Source organism: Emys orbicularis, chromosome 6, assembly GCF_028017835.1.
Source record: "Emys orbicularis isolate rEmyOrb1 chromosome 6, rEmyOrb1.hap1, whole genome shotgun sequence".
Taxonomy (NCBI): domain Eukaryota; kingdom Metazoa; phylum Chordata; order Testudines; family Emydidae; genus Emys; species Emys orbicularis.
Window position 1 is genome coordinate 23,532,669 of NC_088688.1, and position 17,014 is coordinate 23,549,682.

The window sequence follows — 17,014 nt, forward strand, 5'->3', positions numbered from 1 at the left end:
TGGCCCATTGGTTTCAATAATGCAGGAAGCCCATAATGAAGACATTTTTATTTTAATGGCAAAGCAGCATTGAAACCACATTTTGATATCCTTGCTTGTGATGCAGCTAAGAAAGGAAGCACTAGGAGTTAAAAAGAAGGGGTCAGGAAGAAGCATTCCCAGCCCTAAGCACAAAACTGCTGCCCTCAATAAATGTCTTAGAAAATACCCTCTCAAAACACTAAGAATGTCCTACAATGTGAAACTATATTTTTTTCTCCCCCACGAGATGAAAGGCCATGTGGCATAATGTGATTAGTAAATCATTCCTGAGTTTCTGAAAGAAATTAAGACAAAATGACTCTACTGCTTAAAGAATGAGTTCTTCAAGAGCCTCTTCTTTTACACTGATGTCTTTGGTTTTGTCCATTTCCCTAAAGTTTTTTTCAGGAAGAATGGGATTTTTTTTCTTCTTTACGCAGCAGAAAAATGAGATCTAATGGAGTCTTCACGTAACTGCCGATGCTTGCCCACATTACACTCTTCCTGTTGACTTCGTCTCTCAATAGTTATTCTGTATTTCTTTCTGCATGAAAGGAGAGGAATAGAGTAAGAAATCCTCCCTCAATAACAAGATAACAGGACTTCTCTTTCAAAGAATGCCTATAGGGGACAACTGGGTTTCTGTTGAGAAATGAGAAGTGACAGAATCTGAAACCCTGGTAAAAGATTAAAGTCGTTTGCCTTGAAGCATTTTGCCCTAGCCCAAGAATTCTGTGTAAAAGTTAACAGGCATTCTCAAGGCACGCAGACACAAACATTTTCTTTTTTGACAATTTGTGAACTAAACAATTAGGACGTTCTTGTATAGTGCCCTGGGAACTATGCCAGATTACTCTTTTTGCATTGATCAGAGCCAAATTACTTTCTTATACCAGACGTGGGGGCCACCTTTTGTGGGATCTGCACAATGGATCTGGCTCTTTATGCAGTCAAAACTCCCATTGAAGCCAGATACTATCTAATTAACTCCTCACAACATCTACATGAGATAGATTAGTGTGTTTATGATATCACTGGAAGTATTATCTGTGTAATTAACACTGGATCCAACCCTAAGGATCTTAAGGAAAACTGGAAAAGAGATTTAAATGATATCTAAGGGGTATATTAAATTGCTTGTGCATCAGCCATGGTTTTCCATGTGTGCCCACCTCAAGCCCTTATCAAGAGCTTCTTTACATTATTCATACATCAAAGTAAGATACTAAACCCACTTCCTCCCATAAACCTCCAAAATGAAATTTTAGAAACCGAGTCTAATACTTTTAACATTACACCTATGAGCCCACTGGGTTTCAGGGCTAATTATTCAAAAGGGCCTCAAACCAGCCCCTGTTGTATATGCAGTTTTTGCACAATATTGCTTTTGCACACAAATGACACAATGTTCACATACAAAGGAAATTTGCATTCAATTTTCATGAACAAGAGGGATTTAAGTCCAGGATTTCCAAAGTTAGGCTTCTGAAGATGCAGATAGGCACTTAACCTGCTAACACCCTTTTGAAAATGCTAACGAGTGCCTAACTCCCATTGATTTTGAGTTAGGCACTTTGATTTCAAAGTGCTAACAAGTGCCTAACTCCCATTGAAACTGCTTTTGAAAATCCCACTAGGCATCTGTCTGAATCTTTAGGTACCTAAATACCTTTAAAAAACAGACTCTTACTGTATATATATTCTATTATTTCTTTGTGCATGGAAGTTGTTGAGGCACAAAACCAGGCCATTTTTGGAAATATACCCTTTTACTTCCTTTCAACACAATATATCAGAAGAACTATGGTTTTGATTTTTCAACAAAGTGCAGTTGTACACTCAAAGATATGCAAGAAGTTGTATGCCTAATTGTGGTAATTACACATGCAGATGACCAAATAGTTGTATAACTATATTTGCATGCACATTAGTGTAACTGCTGCATAACTGTGGATATACATACAAATAATTTTTGTGAACACAATCCCATATGCACTTTTCTTAAAATCTGGCCCTATATGTCCAGTGAATATATGCCAGGTCTGATATTTAATTCTTGCCATTCATTCTAATGGATGAATTAAGACCCTGACCCTCCTCCTCCTAGTGTCAATGGGTGCAGAATCAGTCCCCAAATGTCAAAGTCAGAAGCACTTAGGGGCAAGTCCTCTGCTGGTGCATACTGTCAGTTTACACCACCTATGGATAAGCCCCCTGGTGTGTGTAAAGTTAAAAAAAAATACCACCTTTACATTTTGTAGTTTCAAATTGGGAATGTTGTAAAAGATGCAAGGGTCTGGCTGTGGCCATGCACAAAGTACATTATAAAGGCACATTTGTACCATTTTTTGTCTTTTTCAAAACATAAATGGGGTCTTTAATCAATCCTGTTCATTTGATAAATGGGTGCTTTGTTTGAGCCCCACAAGATGTACTGAACATGCACTGACGCAGGCAACAGTAAGTTTTCCTTGTGGACATATATCCTAGAATCATAGAAGTGTAGGACTGAAAGGGACATGTAGAGATCTAGTCCAGTCCCCTGCACTCAAGGGAGGACTAAGTATTATAGACCAGCCCTGACAGGTGTTTGTCTAACCTGCTCTTAAAAGTCTCCAATAACAGAGATTCTACAACCTCCTTTGACAATTTATTCCAGTGCTTAACTACCCTGACAGTTAAGAAGTTTTTCCTAATGTCCAACCTAAATCACCCTTGCTGCAATTTAAGCCCATTGTTGCTTGTCCTATCCTCAGAGGCTAAGGAGAACAATTTTTCACCCTCCTCCTTGTAACAAATTTTTATGTACTTGAAAACTGTTATCCCGTCCCCCTCAGTCTTTTCTTCTCCAGACTAAACAAACCCATTTTTTTCAATTCTCCCTCATAGGTCATGTTTTCTAGACCTTTAATCATTTTTGTTGCTCTTCTCTGGACTTTCTCCAATTTGTCCACATCTTTCCTGAAATGTTGCGCCCAGAATTGGACACAATACTCCAGTTGAGGCCTAATCAGTGCAGAGTAGAGCAGAAGAATTACTTCTCGTGTCCTGTTTACAACACTGCTGCTAATACATCCCAGACTGATGTTTGCCTTTTTTGCAATAGTGTTACACTGTTGATTCATATTTAGCTTGTGATCCATTATGACCCCCAGATCCCTTTCCGCAGTACTCTTTCCTAGGCAGTCATTTCCCATTTTGTATGTGTGCAACTGATTGTTCCTTCCTAAGTGGAGTACTTTGCATTTGTCCTTATTGAATTTCATCCTATATACTTCAGATGATTTCTCCAGTTTGTCCAGATCATTTTGAATTTTAATCCCATCCTCCAAAGCACTTGCAACCCCTCCCAGCTTGGTATCGTCCGCAAACTTTATAAGTGTACTCTCTATGCCATTATCTAAATCATTTATGACAATATTTAAAAGAACCAGATCCAGGTCCGATCCCTGTGGGACCCACTTGATATGCCCTTCCAGTTTGATTGTGAACCACTGATAACTACTCTCTGGGAACAGTTTTCCAACCAGTTATGCGCCCACCTTATAGTAGCTCCATCTAGGTTGTATTTCCCTAGTTTTTTTACGAGAAGGTCATGCGAGACAGTATCAAAAGCCTTACTAAAGTCAAGATATACCACATCTACCGCTTCCCTCTACCCACAAGGCTTGTTACCGCCCTATCCACAAGGCTTGTCAAAAAAAGCTATTAGGTTGGTTTGACACAATTTATTCTTGACAAATCCTTGCTGACTGTTACTTATCACCTTATTATCTTCTAGGAGTTGTAAACTGATTGCTTACCTATTTGCTCCAATCTCTTTCCGGCTACTGAAGTTAAGTTGACTCATCTGTAATTCCCCAAATTGTCCTTATTTCACTTTTTATAGGTTGGCACTATATTTGCCCTCTTCCAGTCCTCTGGAATCTCTCCCATCTTTGGTGACTTTTCGAAGATAATTGCTAATGGCTCAGATATCTCCTCAGTCAGCTTCTTGAGTATTCTAGGATGTATGTCATCAGGCCATTGTGATTTAAAGACATCTAACTTGTCTAAGTAATTTTTTCCTTGTTCTTTCCCTATTTTACCTCTGAACCTACCTCATTTTCACCAGCATTCATTAAGTTAGATGTCCAATTGTTACTAAACTTTTTGTGAAAAGTTAAACAAAGAAGTCATTTAGCACTTCTGCCATTTCCACATTTTCTGTTATTGTTTCTCTCTCCCCCCCACCCCATTGAGTAATGGGCTACCCTGTCCTTGGTCTTCCTCTTGCTTCTAATGTATTTGTAGAATGTTTTCTTGTTACCCTTTATGTCTCTAACTAGTTTGATCTTGTTTTGTGTCTTGGCCTTTCTAATTTTGTCCCTACGTACTTGTGTTATTTGTTTATATTCACCCTTTGTAATTTGACCTAATTTCCACTTTTTTAGGACTCTTTTTTTGAGTTAATTGAAGATCTCTTGGTAAAGCCAGGGTGGTCTCTTGCCATATGTCCTATCTTTCCTACGCAGTGGGATAGTTTGCTCTTGTGCCTTTAATAATGTCTCTTTGAAAAACTGCTAACTCTCCTGGACTGTTTTTCCCCTTAGACTTTCTTCCCATGGCTGACTTAATGATATGGAGAGGGAATTAAAACTTCTTAGAGCAGTACTTTTCCACCGTAATGTGTATTCATTGACTGTGCAATTGACCAGCATCGATTGCCCAGTAGAATTTGGACTTTAAGTATCTTCTGAGCAAAACTAGTCAAATATTGGAGATATTTCAGAATGATTGCTTAAGATGGGCTTGCACATCAGAAACGCAGGTTTCACTATGTTTCATTTTGTTAACCTGTATTTCAAAAACAGCAAAAAAGGGGCAATTGTCTTAATTGTTACTGTTGCATAAAAACATTATTTCATTGTAATATATAAGGAATCAACTGTATTCTTTTTACTTTGTCTCTTCCATGCATAAGGAAATTCAGCATAACATGTATAATATGCTCAACAGTTAAGTCAATGGGAGTTTTGCCTGAGCTGTAGGATGGCCCCGAATGTTGTAGATTTGTTGGTTGACAGTACAAGATTTAAAAATACGCAAACAACCTAGCAACAGAGCATTTGGTCCTGCCTCTTGGAACCCACTGAAACTCAACAATTCCCTTTGGCCAACCATGCTAAAGCAGTCACTTTGAAATATCTCCTGTATAATACTGTATTATTTTGCTCAGCAATTAAATAAAGACATTACTCTGCTCTACTAGGCAGCTGGTCTTGGTCCTGTGCGCGATCACTGCATGTACAATGCTGAAAAATAGGAAAGCTTTCCACACCTGTGAGCTTTATTATGTTAGCCGTGAATTTACTGGCACTACTAACACAAGTAAAATTCCCACAAGCATAGGGATTGAAGGATCAGGGCCTAACACAATAAAGCTGACTTAAGCATGCAAAACAGCTATCGAGACAGTAAAGAGAATGAACTGGCTTCAGTGGGAGTTTTGCCCCAGAGAAGTAGGCCCTTATTTTAGCACCTGTCTGTCTCCTCTCCTCATACCAGAGAGAGGCTTGCAAGGTGTGGAGAGGTTTGGGCTCTGTAGGTAGCTAAGGAACTTTTAGTAACCGGGACTAACCTGAAAAAGTAGAAAGCCATTAGTAATCCTGCTCCAAGTAAGGCGCCCACTACGATCCCTGTAACTGCCGACTCTCCTAGGCCACCTGCTTGAAAAAGCAAAAAGAAATAAATGATCAGCATTCATACCCAGAACTGTTCATGTTCACATTTTGGAAAATACGTGTTAAAGAAATGACCAATGCAAAAAAATAACTAGAGCTGTTTATAACCCCGTTCAGATGGGGCTTGAGGGGAACCTCTCCTTTGGTTCAAACTCATGTGATTTTATTTTCCTCTCTGCTTTACTCTGAGTGTTGGGGGTCAACCCTCCCACCACCACGAAATCAAAGGAACACTCAGTCACAATTGTAATAAAGGTGTGATATAGAGAAATGCTGGTAAGAGATGGGTGTGTATGGCCTACCCCTCACGACAGGGGCTAGGATTACAATAGATCACATGGCAGGGGTCAGGGTCTAATGACTGCAGCAGCTACTATGACAGAAACGACCGAGTTTCACCTGGGTTAGCATCAAAATCGTACACCAGCCCAGGTTAACTCAAGGATGGGCTCGTCTTCACTCAGTAGCCTCATAGGCCTCAGCAAACCTTTTGATGAACCTGGGCTGAGTTTCAAGTAAAATTCATGTGATTTTAGTTCTGTGCTGAAAGTTTTGCACATGAAGTTACATTCAACAAATGACTATCTGAACATAATCATAAATCAATATTCAGCTGAACGGTGAGAACAAAGCACTTTGCCACAGAGTTGAGTAGGGGGCAGAGCAGAGATGCAATAACCCAGGGGGAGCTCAGGGAAGAAAGTCTCTCGAGGGAGCAAAAAAGGAGCATGCTCGCTGCATCAGTCTTTAGGATGGCATAGCCTGCTTCTCTTGCCATGCCTGGCCCACACCATGGGCTGGTACAGAGGGAGGGGGAAGCCATGGACCCGCCTCCTCTTCACTCTTCTTTGACCCTTTGAAGGGCGTTGCTGCTTCCCACCCAGGGACGCATGGAGATAACAAGGGGGCACAAATGCACTGTCTCCCTCTGTGCTAGTCAAGGACAGCCCGGGCCAGAATGAATGTATACAGAAAAGTGTAGAGTACAGCTATTGTTTTAAATCTTAATGGAAAAGAGGGAAATAATACTGTCGAGCTGGCGGTATCTCCTGGCTCCAGAACTAGCAATTCATCTCCTGCAAAACCCTCCTTATAAAAGGGGAGCTAAGACCATCCTTTTGAGGGAAATGTCCACAGCAGAGGGAAATTTGCCACAGAAATATTGCAAGTATCTTTTTCCAGTCACCTCATTGTCCCCTCTGCGAGGCATGGTCTGTGAACGCAGGAACTGGAAAGAGATGGGGCTGCTCAGGTTGAGAATCTCTGGAGGGCACCATCCCAAACCCCGTGGAGAGTTAATGCTGTTCTTATCAGCAACTGTCAAAGGGATGTGATTACGTCTTGTCGCGGGGGACAAGCTTGCATATTCCAGCTACTCACTGTGTTTGCTCCCTTCTGGCCTGCGGAGAGCTACCCGTTTATTTTCCTGGAAGGGGACTTCCATGGGCTTAGGGCCAACACGGACGTATCTGTAGCATAATGGGCATGCACCAGCTTAATGATGGGAGTCTGACAAGAAGTTGCATATCTGCTTGAGCTTTTTGTTCCCAGTAGCAGCATGCAATGTCTGGGAATAAAGATATATCCCAGCCGTTCTAAACAGAACTGTTTCAATACAGCTGTCAAGGTACAGCTGGCATTTTCAGGCCCAGCAACCTTGACAGTGTTCCATTAAGGAATGTGAGTGTAAACAAGGGGATGCTGTATCACAGCATGGGCTGCTTCCTCTCTCTCTTACAGCTTGGAAGGAAACATTAAGTCACTAAACTTACATGATTTACAAGGCGTATTGTTCGTGTGCTCTAAAACTCTGTTTTCATCTATTCTCAGCTTGCCAGGACCCCAAGGATACTTCACGTTTGATCGAATTTCAAAACGCCCTTGCTTTCCATAGTAGTCCCCAATCACCTGTGTAAAAACAAGAAATGACAATGCTTTTCTAATGAATTTATTCCCAGAGAAAAGAGACACACTGGAGAGCTGCATGTGCTTGGAGCCTTGTGAAACGTCCTGATTATCCACAGGACTTGAATAAGTTGCCCTGTCAGAATCCCACTGATGCGATTATTAATTAGCAGCACTTATGGCTATGGACAAAATTCTAGATTATAAATCTATGGCTTTCCATACCCTGCTCCACTTTAGTCACTGAAATCAATCTCACCAGCTTTCTGCCCCAAACAATAAATGGCCAGGGTTCAGAGAAAATTTGGAGTTAGCTTGTTTAAAACTTTGTGATGGTTCTTGAAATGGTTCCTGTGACGGGGTGTACCAAGCCTTTTGTGGCCCACTGCTGGAGGCTCCACAATCCTACTACACCTCTCCCCAGGAAAGGAGCAGCAAAGATGGGCCCTCCAGACCTGCCTAGAGCGGCTGCACAGACGCAGCCAATCAGAGCCCAGGAGGCTCAGATAAAAAGGAGCTGCGGAGCCTTAGCAGGTAAGTTCCTGGGACCAAGGGATGAGGAAGGGTGCTCTTCCCTGGACAAAGGAGCGTGAGTGGCAACCAGAGTTTGGTTCTGACTACAATCGTTTAAGCTGGGAGAGAGAGGACCTGAGAACTTTAACCCTAAGGTAAGGGGGTGAAGATAAAGGGGCTAGGTGAGAAGAGGTCTAGGAAAATAGCAATAATGAACTGAAGTGAGCGGTATGTGGCTGCTGTGTGTGTGGCTGCTGGTGGGCTGGAACATGGAGTAGTAGGCAGGCCCAGGCTCTCCTACCAGCCACTGGCAAAACCCTGTGAAGGGGACAAGGCTTGTTTGGGAACCTCAGCCAAGGGCTGAATTTAAAGGGCCCAGAGCCAGGACTGAAGGCCCTAATAAGGACTCTTCCTACCCCAGAAGGGGTTCATTTTGACTGTGACCAAGCTGGAGGACTGAGCCATTGGAGGGCTACCAAGTAAGGTCGACAACCTACAGGGGTGCCAGGAGAGGGAAAGGCCTGCAGTATCTCATGCAGCAGCAGGTGCTCCAGAGGTGTTACAGGCCCGAACAAAAACCCTTTAATCTGATCTCCCACAAACCTTTTGGCATTTGAAATCTGGACTCAGATCCTGACTTTCTTGCATGGAGACCATCTCTACCAAGTTCATGGACCTCAGTAAACCAAGGGTTTTGGGGTTGTAAAGAAACTTAAAAGCAGGAGAGCTTTGCCTGATTTTGCTTTCCATTCTATAACGTTCCGAGAGGTCTTCATGCATTTCTGTTTTCTGTTCAGGATTTTGGGTTCAGATGTGAGAGTTTCAAAATCTAGATTCAGATTCTGAACTCTGAACTTCCTTAAAATTCAAGGCTGTATGTAATCAAGTTTGTGAGTTGGTTCCTTCCTTAATATTATATGCCCAAGAGGACGATTCATGTTGCATACAAATAAACATATAGGATATGGTTTACTACTGCATCACTCCAGTTTAACGCCAATGGAACAACAGAGCTACAACAGTATACAGATGGAGTAATACAGTAGAGAATCTGGCCCAAATTATCTGTACAACTAGCAGAGGAAAAGAGGCTGCTTTCTATCTACTTGATGAAATTCACACAGGAGAATATTTTAGGCTCCCATTTGTGGGTGCAGTTTGCAGAAATAAAACGCAAGAACAAATGAGTATCTGCATCTCTACCTGATTTGTGCCTCCAGTCAAGTACTGCAGTTAGAGGGACAAATACCCAGATATGTGAACGGCAGGGGCAAAAATGCAGAAACAAATCCTGCCTGCAAAAGGAGAGGAGCTGCCCACCCTTCTGAAAATATTCCCTAAAACGTATAAACATTAATGAAGAAAAAAAAAATGGAGGGCCAAATTCTGCCTTCAGGTAACATGCACGGCTGCCAGGGAAGTTAATGTGAGTGGTGCATTTGCATCAGAAGATATAATTGTCTGAACACAGACATGAATTTTCAGTTAATTCTGGGCTTAAAGTAAACTGTGTTACTTTCCTTATTTGAGCCACTGAGGCATGTTGATGGGTGAAATTCACCATTATACATAGGTCCTGCCCAAGCCAGATGTGCCACTTAAATCCTATTTTGAGGGCTTACGTAAGACTTAAATGGAGTATACTTGCTACATGCATAGGAGAATTTCACATTGAAGGAGTCTGCATTTCTCTGCCATTAGTGCAACTGTAGTTCAAATCTTTACAGGAAACACTTATTCATATTCCAACTAACAATTGCTTAGATATGGGACTGCAGGTGCAGCAAAGTGGAGAGAGTGCAGAAAAGAGCCACAAACATCATTCAAGGGCTGGAGAAAATGCCTTACAGTGAGAGACCTGAAGAGCTCAATTTTTTTAGTGTATCAAAAACAAGCTTGAGAGGCAACTCGGTTACAGTGTATAGTACCCAGTATTCCCCCCCCCCCCCCATGAAGGTACTTAAAGGGCTTTTTAACTGAGCTGAGAAAGGCATAACGAATGAATGGCTGGAACCTGAATCCAGACAAATTCACATTAGAAATGTGTGGGTGATTAACCACTGGAACAAACTGCCAAGGGAAGTGATGGATTCTCTCTCTCGATGTCTTCAAATTAAGATGGTTGCCTTTCTGGAAGATACGTTTTAGTCAAACACCCATTACTGGGGTCAATATAGGGGTAACTGGGTGAAATGCAATGGAGCTCAGACTAGATGATCTAATGGTTCCTTCTGATCTTAGAGTCTATGTATGAAGCTGTGAGCAGGGTGCTGGCCAATGCATGCACTCATCTGGCTCAATTCCATTGAGGAACTAATGTTTTCATGACCAGATGGAAGGAACCAGTGAAATAAATAAAAAAAAACAATGGATCAAAGAAAGAGGCCAGGTTATAAATCAGCACAGGGACAGCGGAAAAACCTGAGCAAAACAGACACAATTAACAACTAATAGATTACAAAAATGAAAGGAAGAAATTAACATGAGACATACTTTTGAAGAGAAACAGAAATACACCATCGAAGGGGGAAAAGAGAGGTTCAACTGGAAATGAAAGGCAAGCAGAAGCGAAGCAAGGGAGAATGAAATTACTAAAAAAAATATTAATACAAATAGGGGCTGATCACACTAGATCTTTCCCCCATAATCAGCCCTACTGACTTCCAGTACCTATGACTATTCATGTAAGTATCTGCAGGTTAGGTTCATAGTTTTCAGACAACTGTATCTATAGAAATGTATTTGTGGCCTGGCCCAGCAAATCATTACTCATGTGACTAGACCTTACTCACTGGGACTATTCAAATGATGCATCCGAAGAAGTGGGTATTCACCCACGAAAGCTCATGCTCCAATACGTCTGTTAGTCTATAAGGTGCCACAGGACTCTTTGCTGCCTTTTCAGTTAGTGTGGCTCGCGGAGCTGGCCCCCTCCCTCCCATTCTCTGCCTACCAGGCTGGGGGTGAGGAGTCTGGGGCCTCTGCCCTGCGGTGGGGCTTGGGACTTCAGCCCCTAGACCCAGCAAGCGCCCCCCTCCACCCCACAGGGCTGAAGCCTCTAGACCTGGCAGGCACCTCCTCAAGGGCTGAAGCCCCAAGCCCCGGCAGGTGCTCCCCTCACCCCCACAGGGCAGAAGCCCTTAGTCCTAGCAGGCGCGCCCAGCCCTCAAACTTCTGAAGATTATTGCATGCGGCGTGGAACGTCAATAAGTTTGGCCACCCCTGATATAGAGCCTAGTCCTGTAAAGTCTTACACCCAAGTAATCCTTTGAGTGAGAATGGATTTGTAGAACTGGGTTTTATGCTTTAAGATTACTTTTACAAGCAGGATTTGCACTTAGGGTTTGTAGGATTATGTTATGACGTTTTAATACACACAGTTAAATAATTATCTGTCTACTGAGTAAGCAGACAATATGATGGTACATTATACTGACACTAGCTGGAACATCTCATCAGTAGGCATTTGCAATTATGTTTATTTTCTTACCTCCTGTGTGCCTGCTTCTGGGTTGGTCATTGCAATCACTGAGAAATCCCCATATCGGTCTCCATTGGCATCGATGGATACCTGCCCTGCAATGCCTAGAGAATGGCATGTAAGGAATTAGAAAATTAATTAGTTAAAATGTTGGACTCTTCCAAGGAAAACAAAAATATGAGTGGACAGATTTTTACAGACTGATACTTGACAGGAAATCTCATCAGTCTCACAGCACTTTTATTGGCATTCCAGAAGAAATTGTAATTTCATCTCAGTGTCTGCATTCCGAAATGCTTAACATTTCTCCTTTTGAAATATAAAATATGTGAGCCTGTTTGGGGAATATGTGAAAAAAATGTAATCCAGAAACTCAGAGCACTGGAATAAAAATAAAAATGCATTTCATGCAAATTAATTTACATAGGGCCTTGTCCTGAAATAGCTAACAAAGCCCAAGTAAAAACACACATGCTCATGTGAAGCTGAGAACTAATGAAACAGAGACCGAGGCCGGAGTCAGCAGCTCCAACATGTGGTACACCTGTGGAGCTGGTTTATTGCTGTTCTCACTGGATAGGATATGGGGGGCTATAGCTGCTTTACTGTGGGCTAAATCCTGCAATCACTTAGATTCCATAGTCTTCACTGGAGCTGAAAAATTTGACCCTGAAAGGGCAGTGTTAATCTTACAGGCTCCAGTTCAGTAAAGTACTTAATGCATAAACTTAAGTCCCACTGTCAAGCTTAAACATATGTTTAAGTGCTTTGCAGAATTGGGGTCATGTTTCCTTTCTTCTCTGTTACACGTAGAGATCAAGGGCGTTATTAAACATTCACTGAAGTCAATGAGACCCTTCCCATGGAATTCAATGGCACTGAATTATGCACCCCCCACCCAAGAATATACTGTGTGGGTTTGACAGACCCACAGCTCATACAGACTTAAATCAGAGTTTGGGGTAATCAGCCCTTCTTAAGGTCAAGGCTATACCAATTCTATACATGAAATTGGGTTCAATTCCTATTTATTTCAATATTTCTGGTTACAACTTTGAGAAAGACACATTCAACACTCGTCAGTTTCTCAAGTCCTCAGCATGGCATCTGCCCTCAGTGACTAATCTCCAGTGAAACATAGGGTCAGTTCATCCATTGGTGTAAATTGATGTAGCTCTACTGAAGACCATGGTTCCATTCCAGTTTACACCCCCGAGGCTCTGGCTCAGAATGTATACAGGAACAGCCGCATGCATGTCTGTCAAAGACACTGCAGAACTTTGCAAATACACACTCATGACTGGGAAACTGTGTGCCAAATCCTGACATTCTTAATGAGTTTTTAATTCAGGTTTAACTCACGGAACAACTCCACTAAAGTCACTGGGCCTGATTCTTCTCTGACCCCAGTGTTACAGCAATTTGCCTTCACTGATTTCAATGGAGTTACCCCTGAGTTATAGCGGTATAAGCAGGGCTGGCTCCAGGCACCAGCTTGTCAAGCAGGTGCTTGGGGCGGCCGCTCCGGAGAGGGGCGGCATGTCCAGGTATTTGGCGGCAATTCGGCGGACGGTCCCTCACTCCGCCTGGGAGCGAAGGACCTCCCGCCGAATTGCCGCCGCAGATTGCGATCGCGGCTTTTTTTGTTTGGTTTTTGTTTGTTTTGTTTTGGCTGCTTGGGGCGGCCAAAACCCTGGAGCCGGCCCTGGGTATAAGCAAGAGCAAAATCAGGCCCACTAGGAGTTTTCCCTGACTGAGCAAAAAAGTGAGCAAGGGTGTCATGATTTGACCCTGGTGAATGACTGAATTTAGCAACTTTGGCAGATTTAGGCTCTTACTGAGTAGTCCTACTGAAATCAGGGGACCTTCTTGTGGAGTAAGGTGCTATTCACCGTGAATAAAGCTGGCAGAATCAGGCTGGCGGTCAACAAACCCAATAATAAAACAGGATAATGCAACACATAGTGCACTGTGATCGTTTATTGTGTCAGCTTTCCTGTAGTTTAATGATTATGGATAATACGTCCTAGTGTACTAGTACATGCAATGTGGCAGAGCTTGTGAAAACAATGGAATGATAAGAACACAAGACCTCTCTCCAGTGCCAATTCTTTGCTGAGGGGTGGGCAGAGAACAGGGCAAAGGGCACAGTTAGCAAGGTTCTAGTGTCGCTCCTCTTCACTCAGGGGATGAAGACAATGGACCTGAGTCTCTGCTGCACTGTGCAAAGTGAATGCACATCAGAATGGTAGCCCTTTACACCCATGCCACAGAGATGATTACGCAAGGTGCAGGGTAGTGGAGAATCAGGTCCCAAGGTGCAATTACAAACCAGGAGAGAGACTTCAGCGACTCAGTACCAGAACGTACATTTTTCTCAACAAACCTAATCTTCCCAAATGCTCAATGAGCTAAAATGCCTCACCTTTGCTCTTTTCCTATTAAAATGGAATGACCTCAGGAAAGATTAATCCGAGTTTAATCATAGGCCTACTGAGTATTAACCAAACTGTTTACAACCAAATGACTGCCTGGAGATGTAATGGTACAGTAGCCAAACAATCACAAATTTGTGTTACTATACCGGACTGAAGGATTAAAGAGTGAGCACAGCCAAATGGCAATAGCAACACTCAGAGGCCACTACCAACTTGTCTGGCATGGCAAAGCTGGCTCCCAGAACTGAAAGGAAGTGTTTACTGGAACAGAAAGCTTAGTGACTCTGGAAGCCAAGACCATCTGGCCTGAAGTCATTACTAGAGCTATTCAAAACTTGGAAGTTCTGAAACGTTCTTTCATCCTGAATTGTAATGAAAAGTTGAAAATTTCCTGCAGAACAAAATTTTGATCTGGAAATACTGAAACAACTTCATTGAAGTGCTTTGTTTTGACTTGATAAAACTATCAAAACATTAATAATTTTTTTTGAAAAAATCAGCATTTTCTAATAGAAAACTTTCATTGGAGAATTTTTGACCAGTTCTAGTCCCTATCCCTCTCCTGAAGCATTCATGCTGCCATTGACTGGCTCTCCCCTACCCCAACCTACGCAGAGGGGAGGATGTGTATGAACGTTTCTTTAGCAGCTATTAATATCCAACGGGATTCCTGACTGGACACCCATCTGATGTGGAGCGGAATGTACCATGGAGAAAAGGTGCCCAGGCAGTTAGAAATCTGAATGGCAGCTACTGTTTTCAATGATCTGTGTGCAAAATTTCAGGGGCAATACAAGGCCCCATCCTGCAATGGACTCTGCATGGATGGTCTCCTGGCTCCCGCACAGAGCCCCACTGACCATGGTAGGGCTCCCCACAAGGGCAGGAGTCTGCTTGCATGGTTCTCCTTGTAGGATTGGCTCCCAAAAGGCCAGGTTGAAGACCACTTTCAACATCAGCCCTATAATTAATAAATATTTGCCCAGCGAAGTATTGGGATAGTGAGGAGTGGGGGGTCTTTACGTTGCAGTCTTATGCTCCTGACAGCTCAGCGTTAAGCCTGAATTTTCAAAATAGCTATGATAAGAAAGAGGTTGCTCAGCAACAAAGAACTGGTTTTTACCAGTGAGGAAAGAGAACATTCTTTTCTTTTGGCTGGTTTTATGAGTAAAGCAGCTTAGGACGCTATTGTGTAGCCTGGCAGTCCCACTGTTTGGAGCACATATCTCTATAAGAAACCTTGCAAAGACGCACCTTGGCATGTTCTTGGAGGACTCTAGCATAAAATTATGGGATATAAAATGGACATTTTGGGCGGATTCTCTGTTCAGAGAGGCTGCGGTAAAAGGAATCTCATGACAGAGGGGAATCCCCTGGGTGTACAGTGCTGTGGGGTGCCATGATTTGGAGGGGATGGAGTATGTTATACAGCGCTGTACCTGATCCTGACCTAGTGCAGTGGTGCCTGTGGGGCTGCTTTAGCTGCATAATTCAGAGGAGTCACCAGGCTGCTTTAAATTCACTGGGGATCATATTAGCTTCTGGTGAACCCAGGACCGGGGAACAGAAACGTGGCTTAGAGCTACCTGCCCCTTCACTTCTCCTCCACTCTGCCCAGTGTATCCTCATGGCAGCTGAGAATCTGGCCCATTCTGTCTTTCAGAGCTGTTATATTTCTGAGTTAATTGTTGGTTTCTTATGTGAGGAAAATATTTTCTTTCTCAAGTACTTCCACTGGAAATCTTGGTAATCCTAACACTGAAAGATTAATGTAAGAAATGATATGTGGGTCTGGTGATGTCACACTGCTCTGTTTCTTTACTGAGGCCCATACTCTGCAAAAACTTAAGCACATGCATAACTACATCAACGGGAGGGACTACTCACATGTTTAAAGTTACGCATCTGCTGAAATCTCTGTAGACTCAGGGCCTAAGGGATTAGGCCCAGAAAGCCACAGTCCTGTTTGGTTACTGTATCTGAGATAACAAACAAAGCTCTTAAAAGGAAGGGAAGAAAAACCTTCCAATGCTCAAAACAGCATCAACGACAAAGGAAAAATTGGCACCCGTGTGCTTTTATCGAATCCAGCTTGTTAAGATAAAAACGCTAAATGGAAAAAATGAAGCAAGCTCAATAGCTAGTAGATGCACATGAAGTAAGACACGCTGCTGTAATCTTTTCAAAAACAAAGGAGCCTGAGAAAGTTATTGGCATTTCTTTACAACCCTAATGAGGGTCATTAAATTATTAGGAGTTCCTTTGAGCAGAATAATACCTAAAGGGATGTTATGAAAAATGTTCAAAGTGGTGAATTATTTGATCTTTAAAAATGCAGTGTGTCTATTTGAAGAGCATATATTCTGACTATTTTTTAACCTCTTGTGTCCTGGTCCTCAAGTGGCACACACAGTAATAGCCTGAGTTGTAATGACACTGATACAATCCAGTATTCCAACTAGCAGACACCTACCTTCATATGTCCTGTTCCGTGTCTGATGAACAATTTTATCCCCATCCTTCTTGCTAAAGCCATATTTTAGGACTTCACGCAAAGCCAGAGCATAGAGGAGAATGGCATCATGGAATCCTTCCACAAACATGTTAATCTAAGAACAAGACGACAACATTCATCTTTAAGCCATCTATGAAAAAATATTTATCTTTACAAGGCTCAAACCCTGGATCAGGGAGACCAGGCTTGGCCCAAACTGATTAATATTAGGGAACTTCTACAGAATAATCCAAAGAACCCAATTTCTGGTTCTGAATCTTTGTTTCAAAGTAAAACAGAGAATTTTGCAACTTGTAACATTTAACGGAAAACCACTAACTGATTTTTTTATTTTATTTTTTACTCTCTGCAACTCTGGCATTCAAATAGGGCTTCATTATCACATCTAAACAGTGATACAGAGGAGAAACTCACTATA

At 42.3% G+C, this 17,014-nt stretch overlaps 1 protein-coding gene across 3 annotated transcripts in view; it reads right to left on the bottom strand.

Annotated features, from left to right (window-relative positions):
• Positions 1-453: 453 nt before the first annotated feature.
• The window catches only part of NPR3 (natriuretic peptide receptor 3), a 53,834-nt gene continuing 37,273 nt past the window's right edge, over positions 454-17,014 (bottom strand). For 2 of the 3 annotated variants that reach the window (XM_065406692.1, XM_065406690.1), the window contains 5 exons: positions 16,555-16,690; positions 11,653-11,747; positions 7,517-7,652; positions 5,642-5,729; positions 454-565 (listed from right to left, as the gene is read on the bottom strand). In XM_065406692.1, coding sequence (XP_065262764.1) covers positions 454-565; positions 5,642-5,729; positions 7,517-7,652; positions 11,653-11,747; positions 16,555-16,690 — 567 coding nt within the window. The remainder of the gene's footprint in view (positions 566-5,641; positions 5,730-7,516; positions 7,653-11,652; positions 11,748-16,554; positions 16,691-17,014) is intronic. The other variant, XM_065406691.1, reaches the window with a different exon arrangement.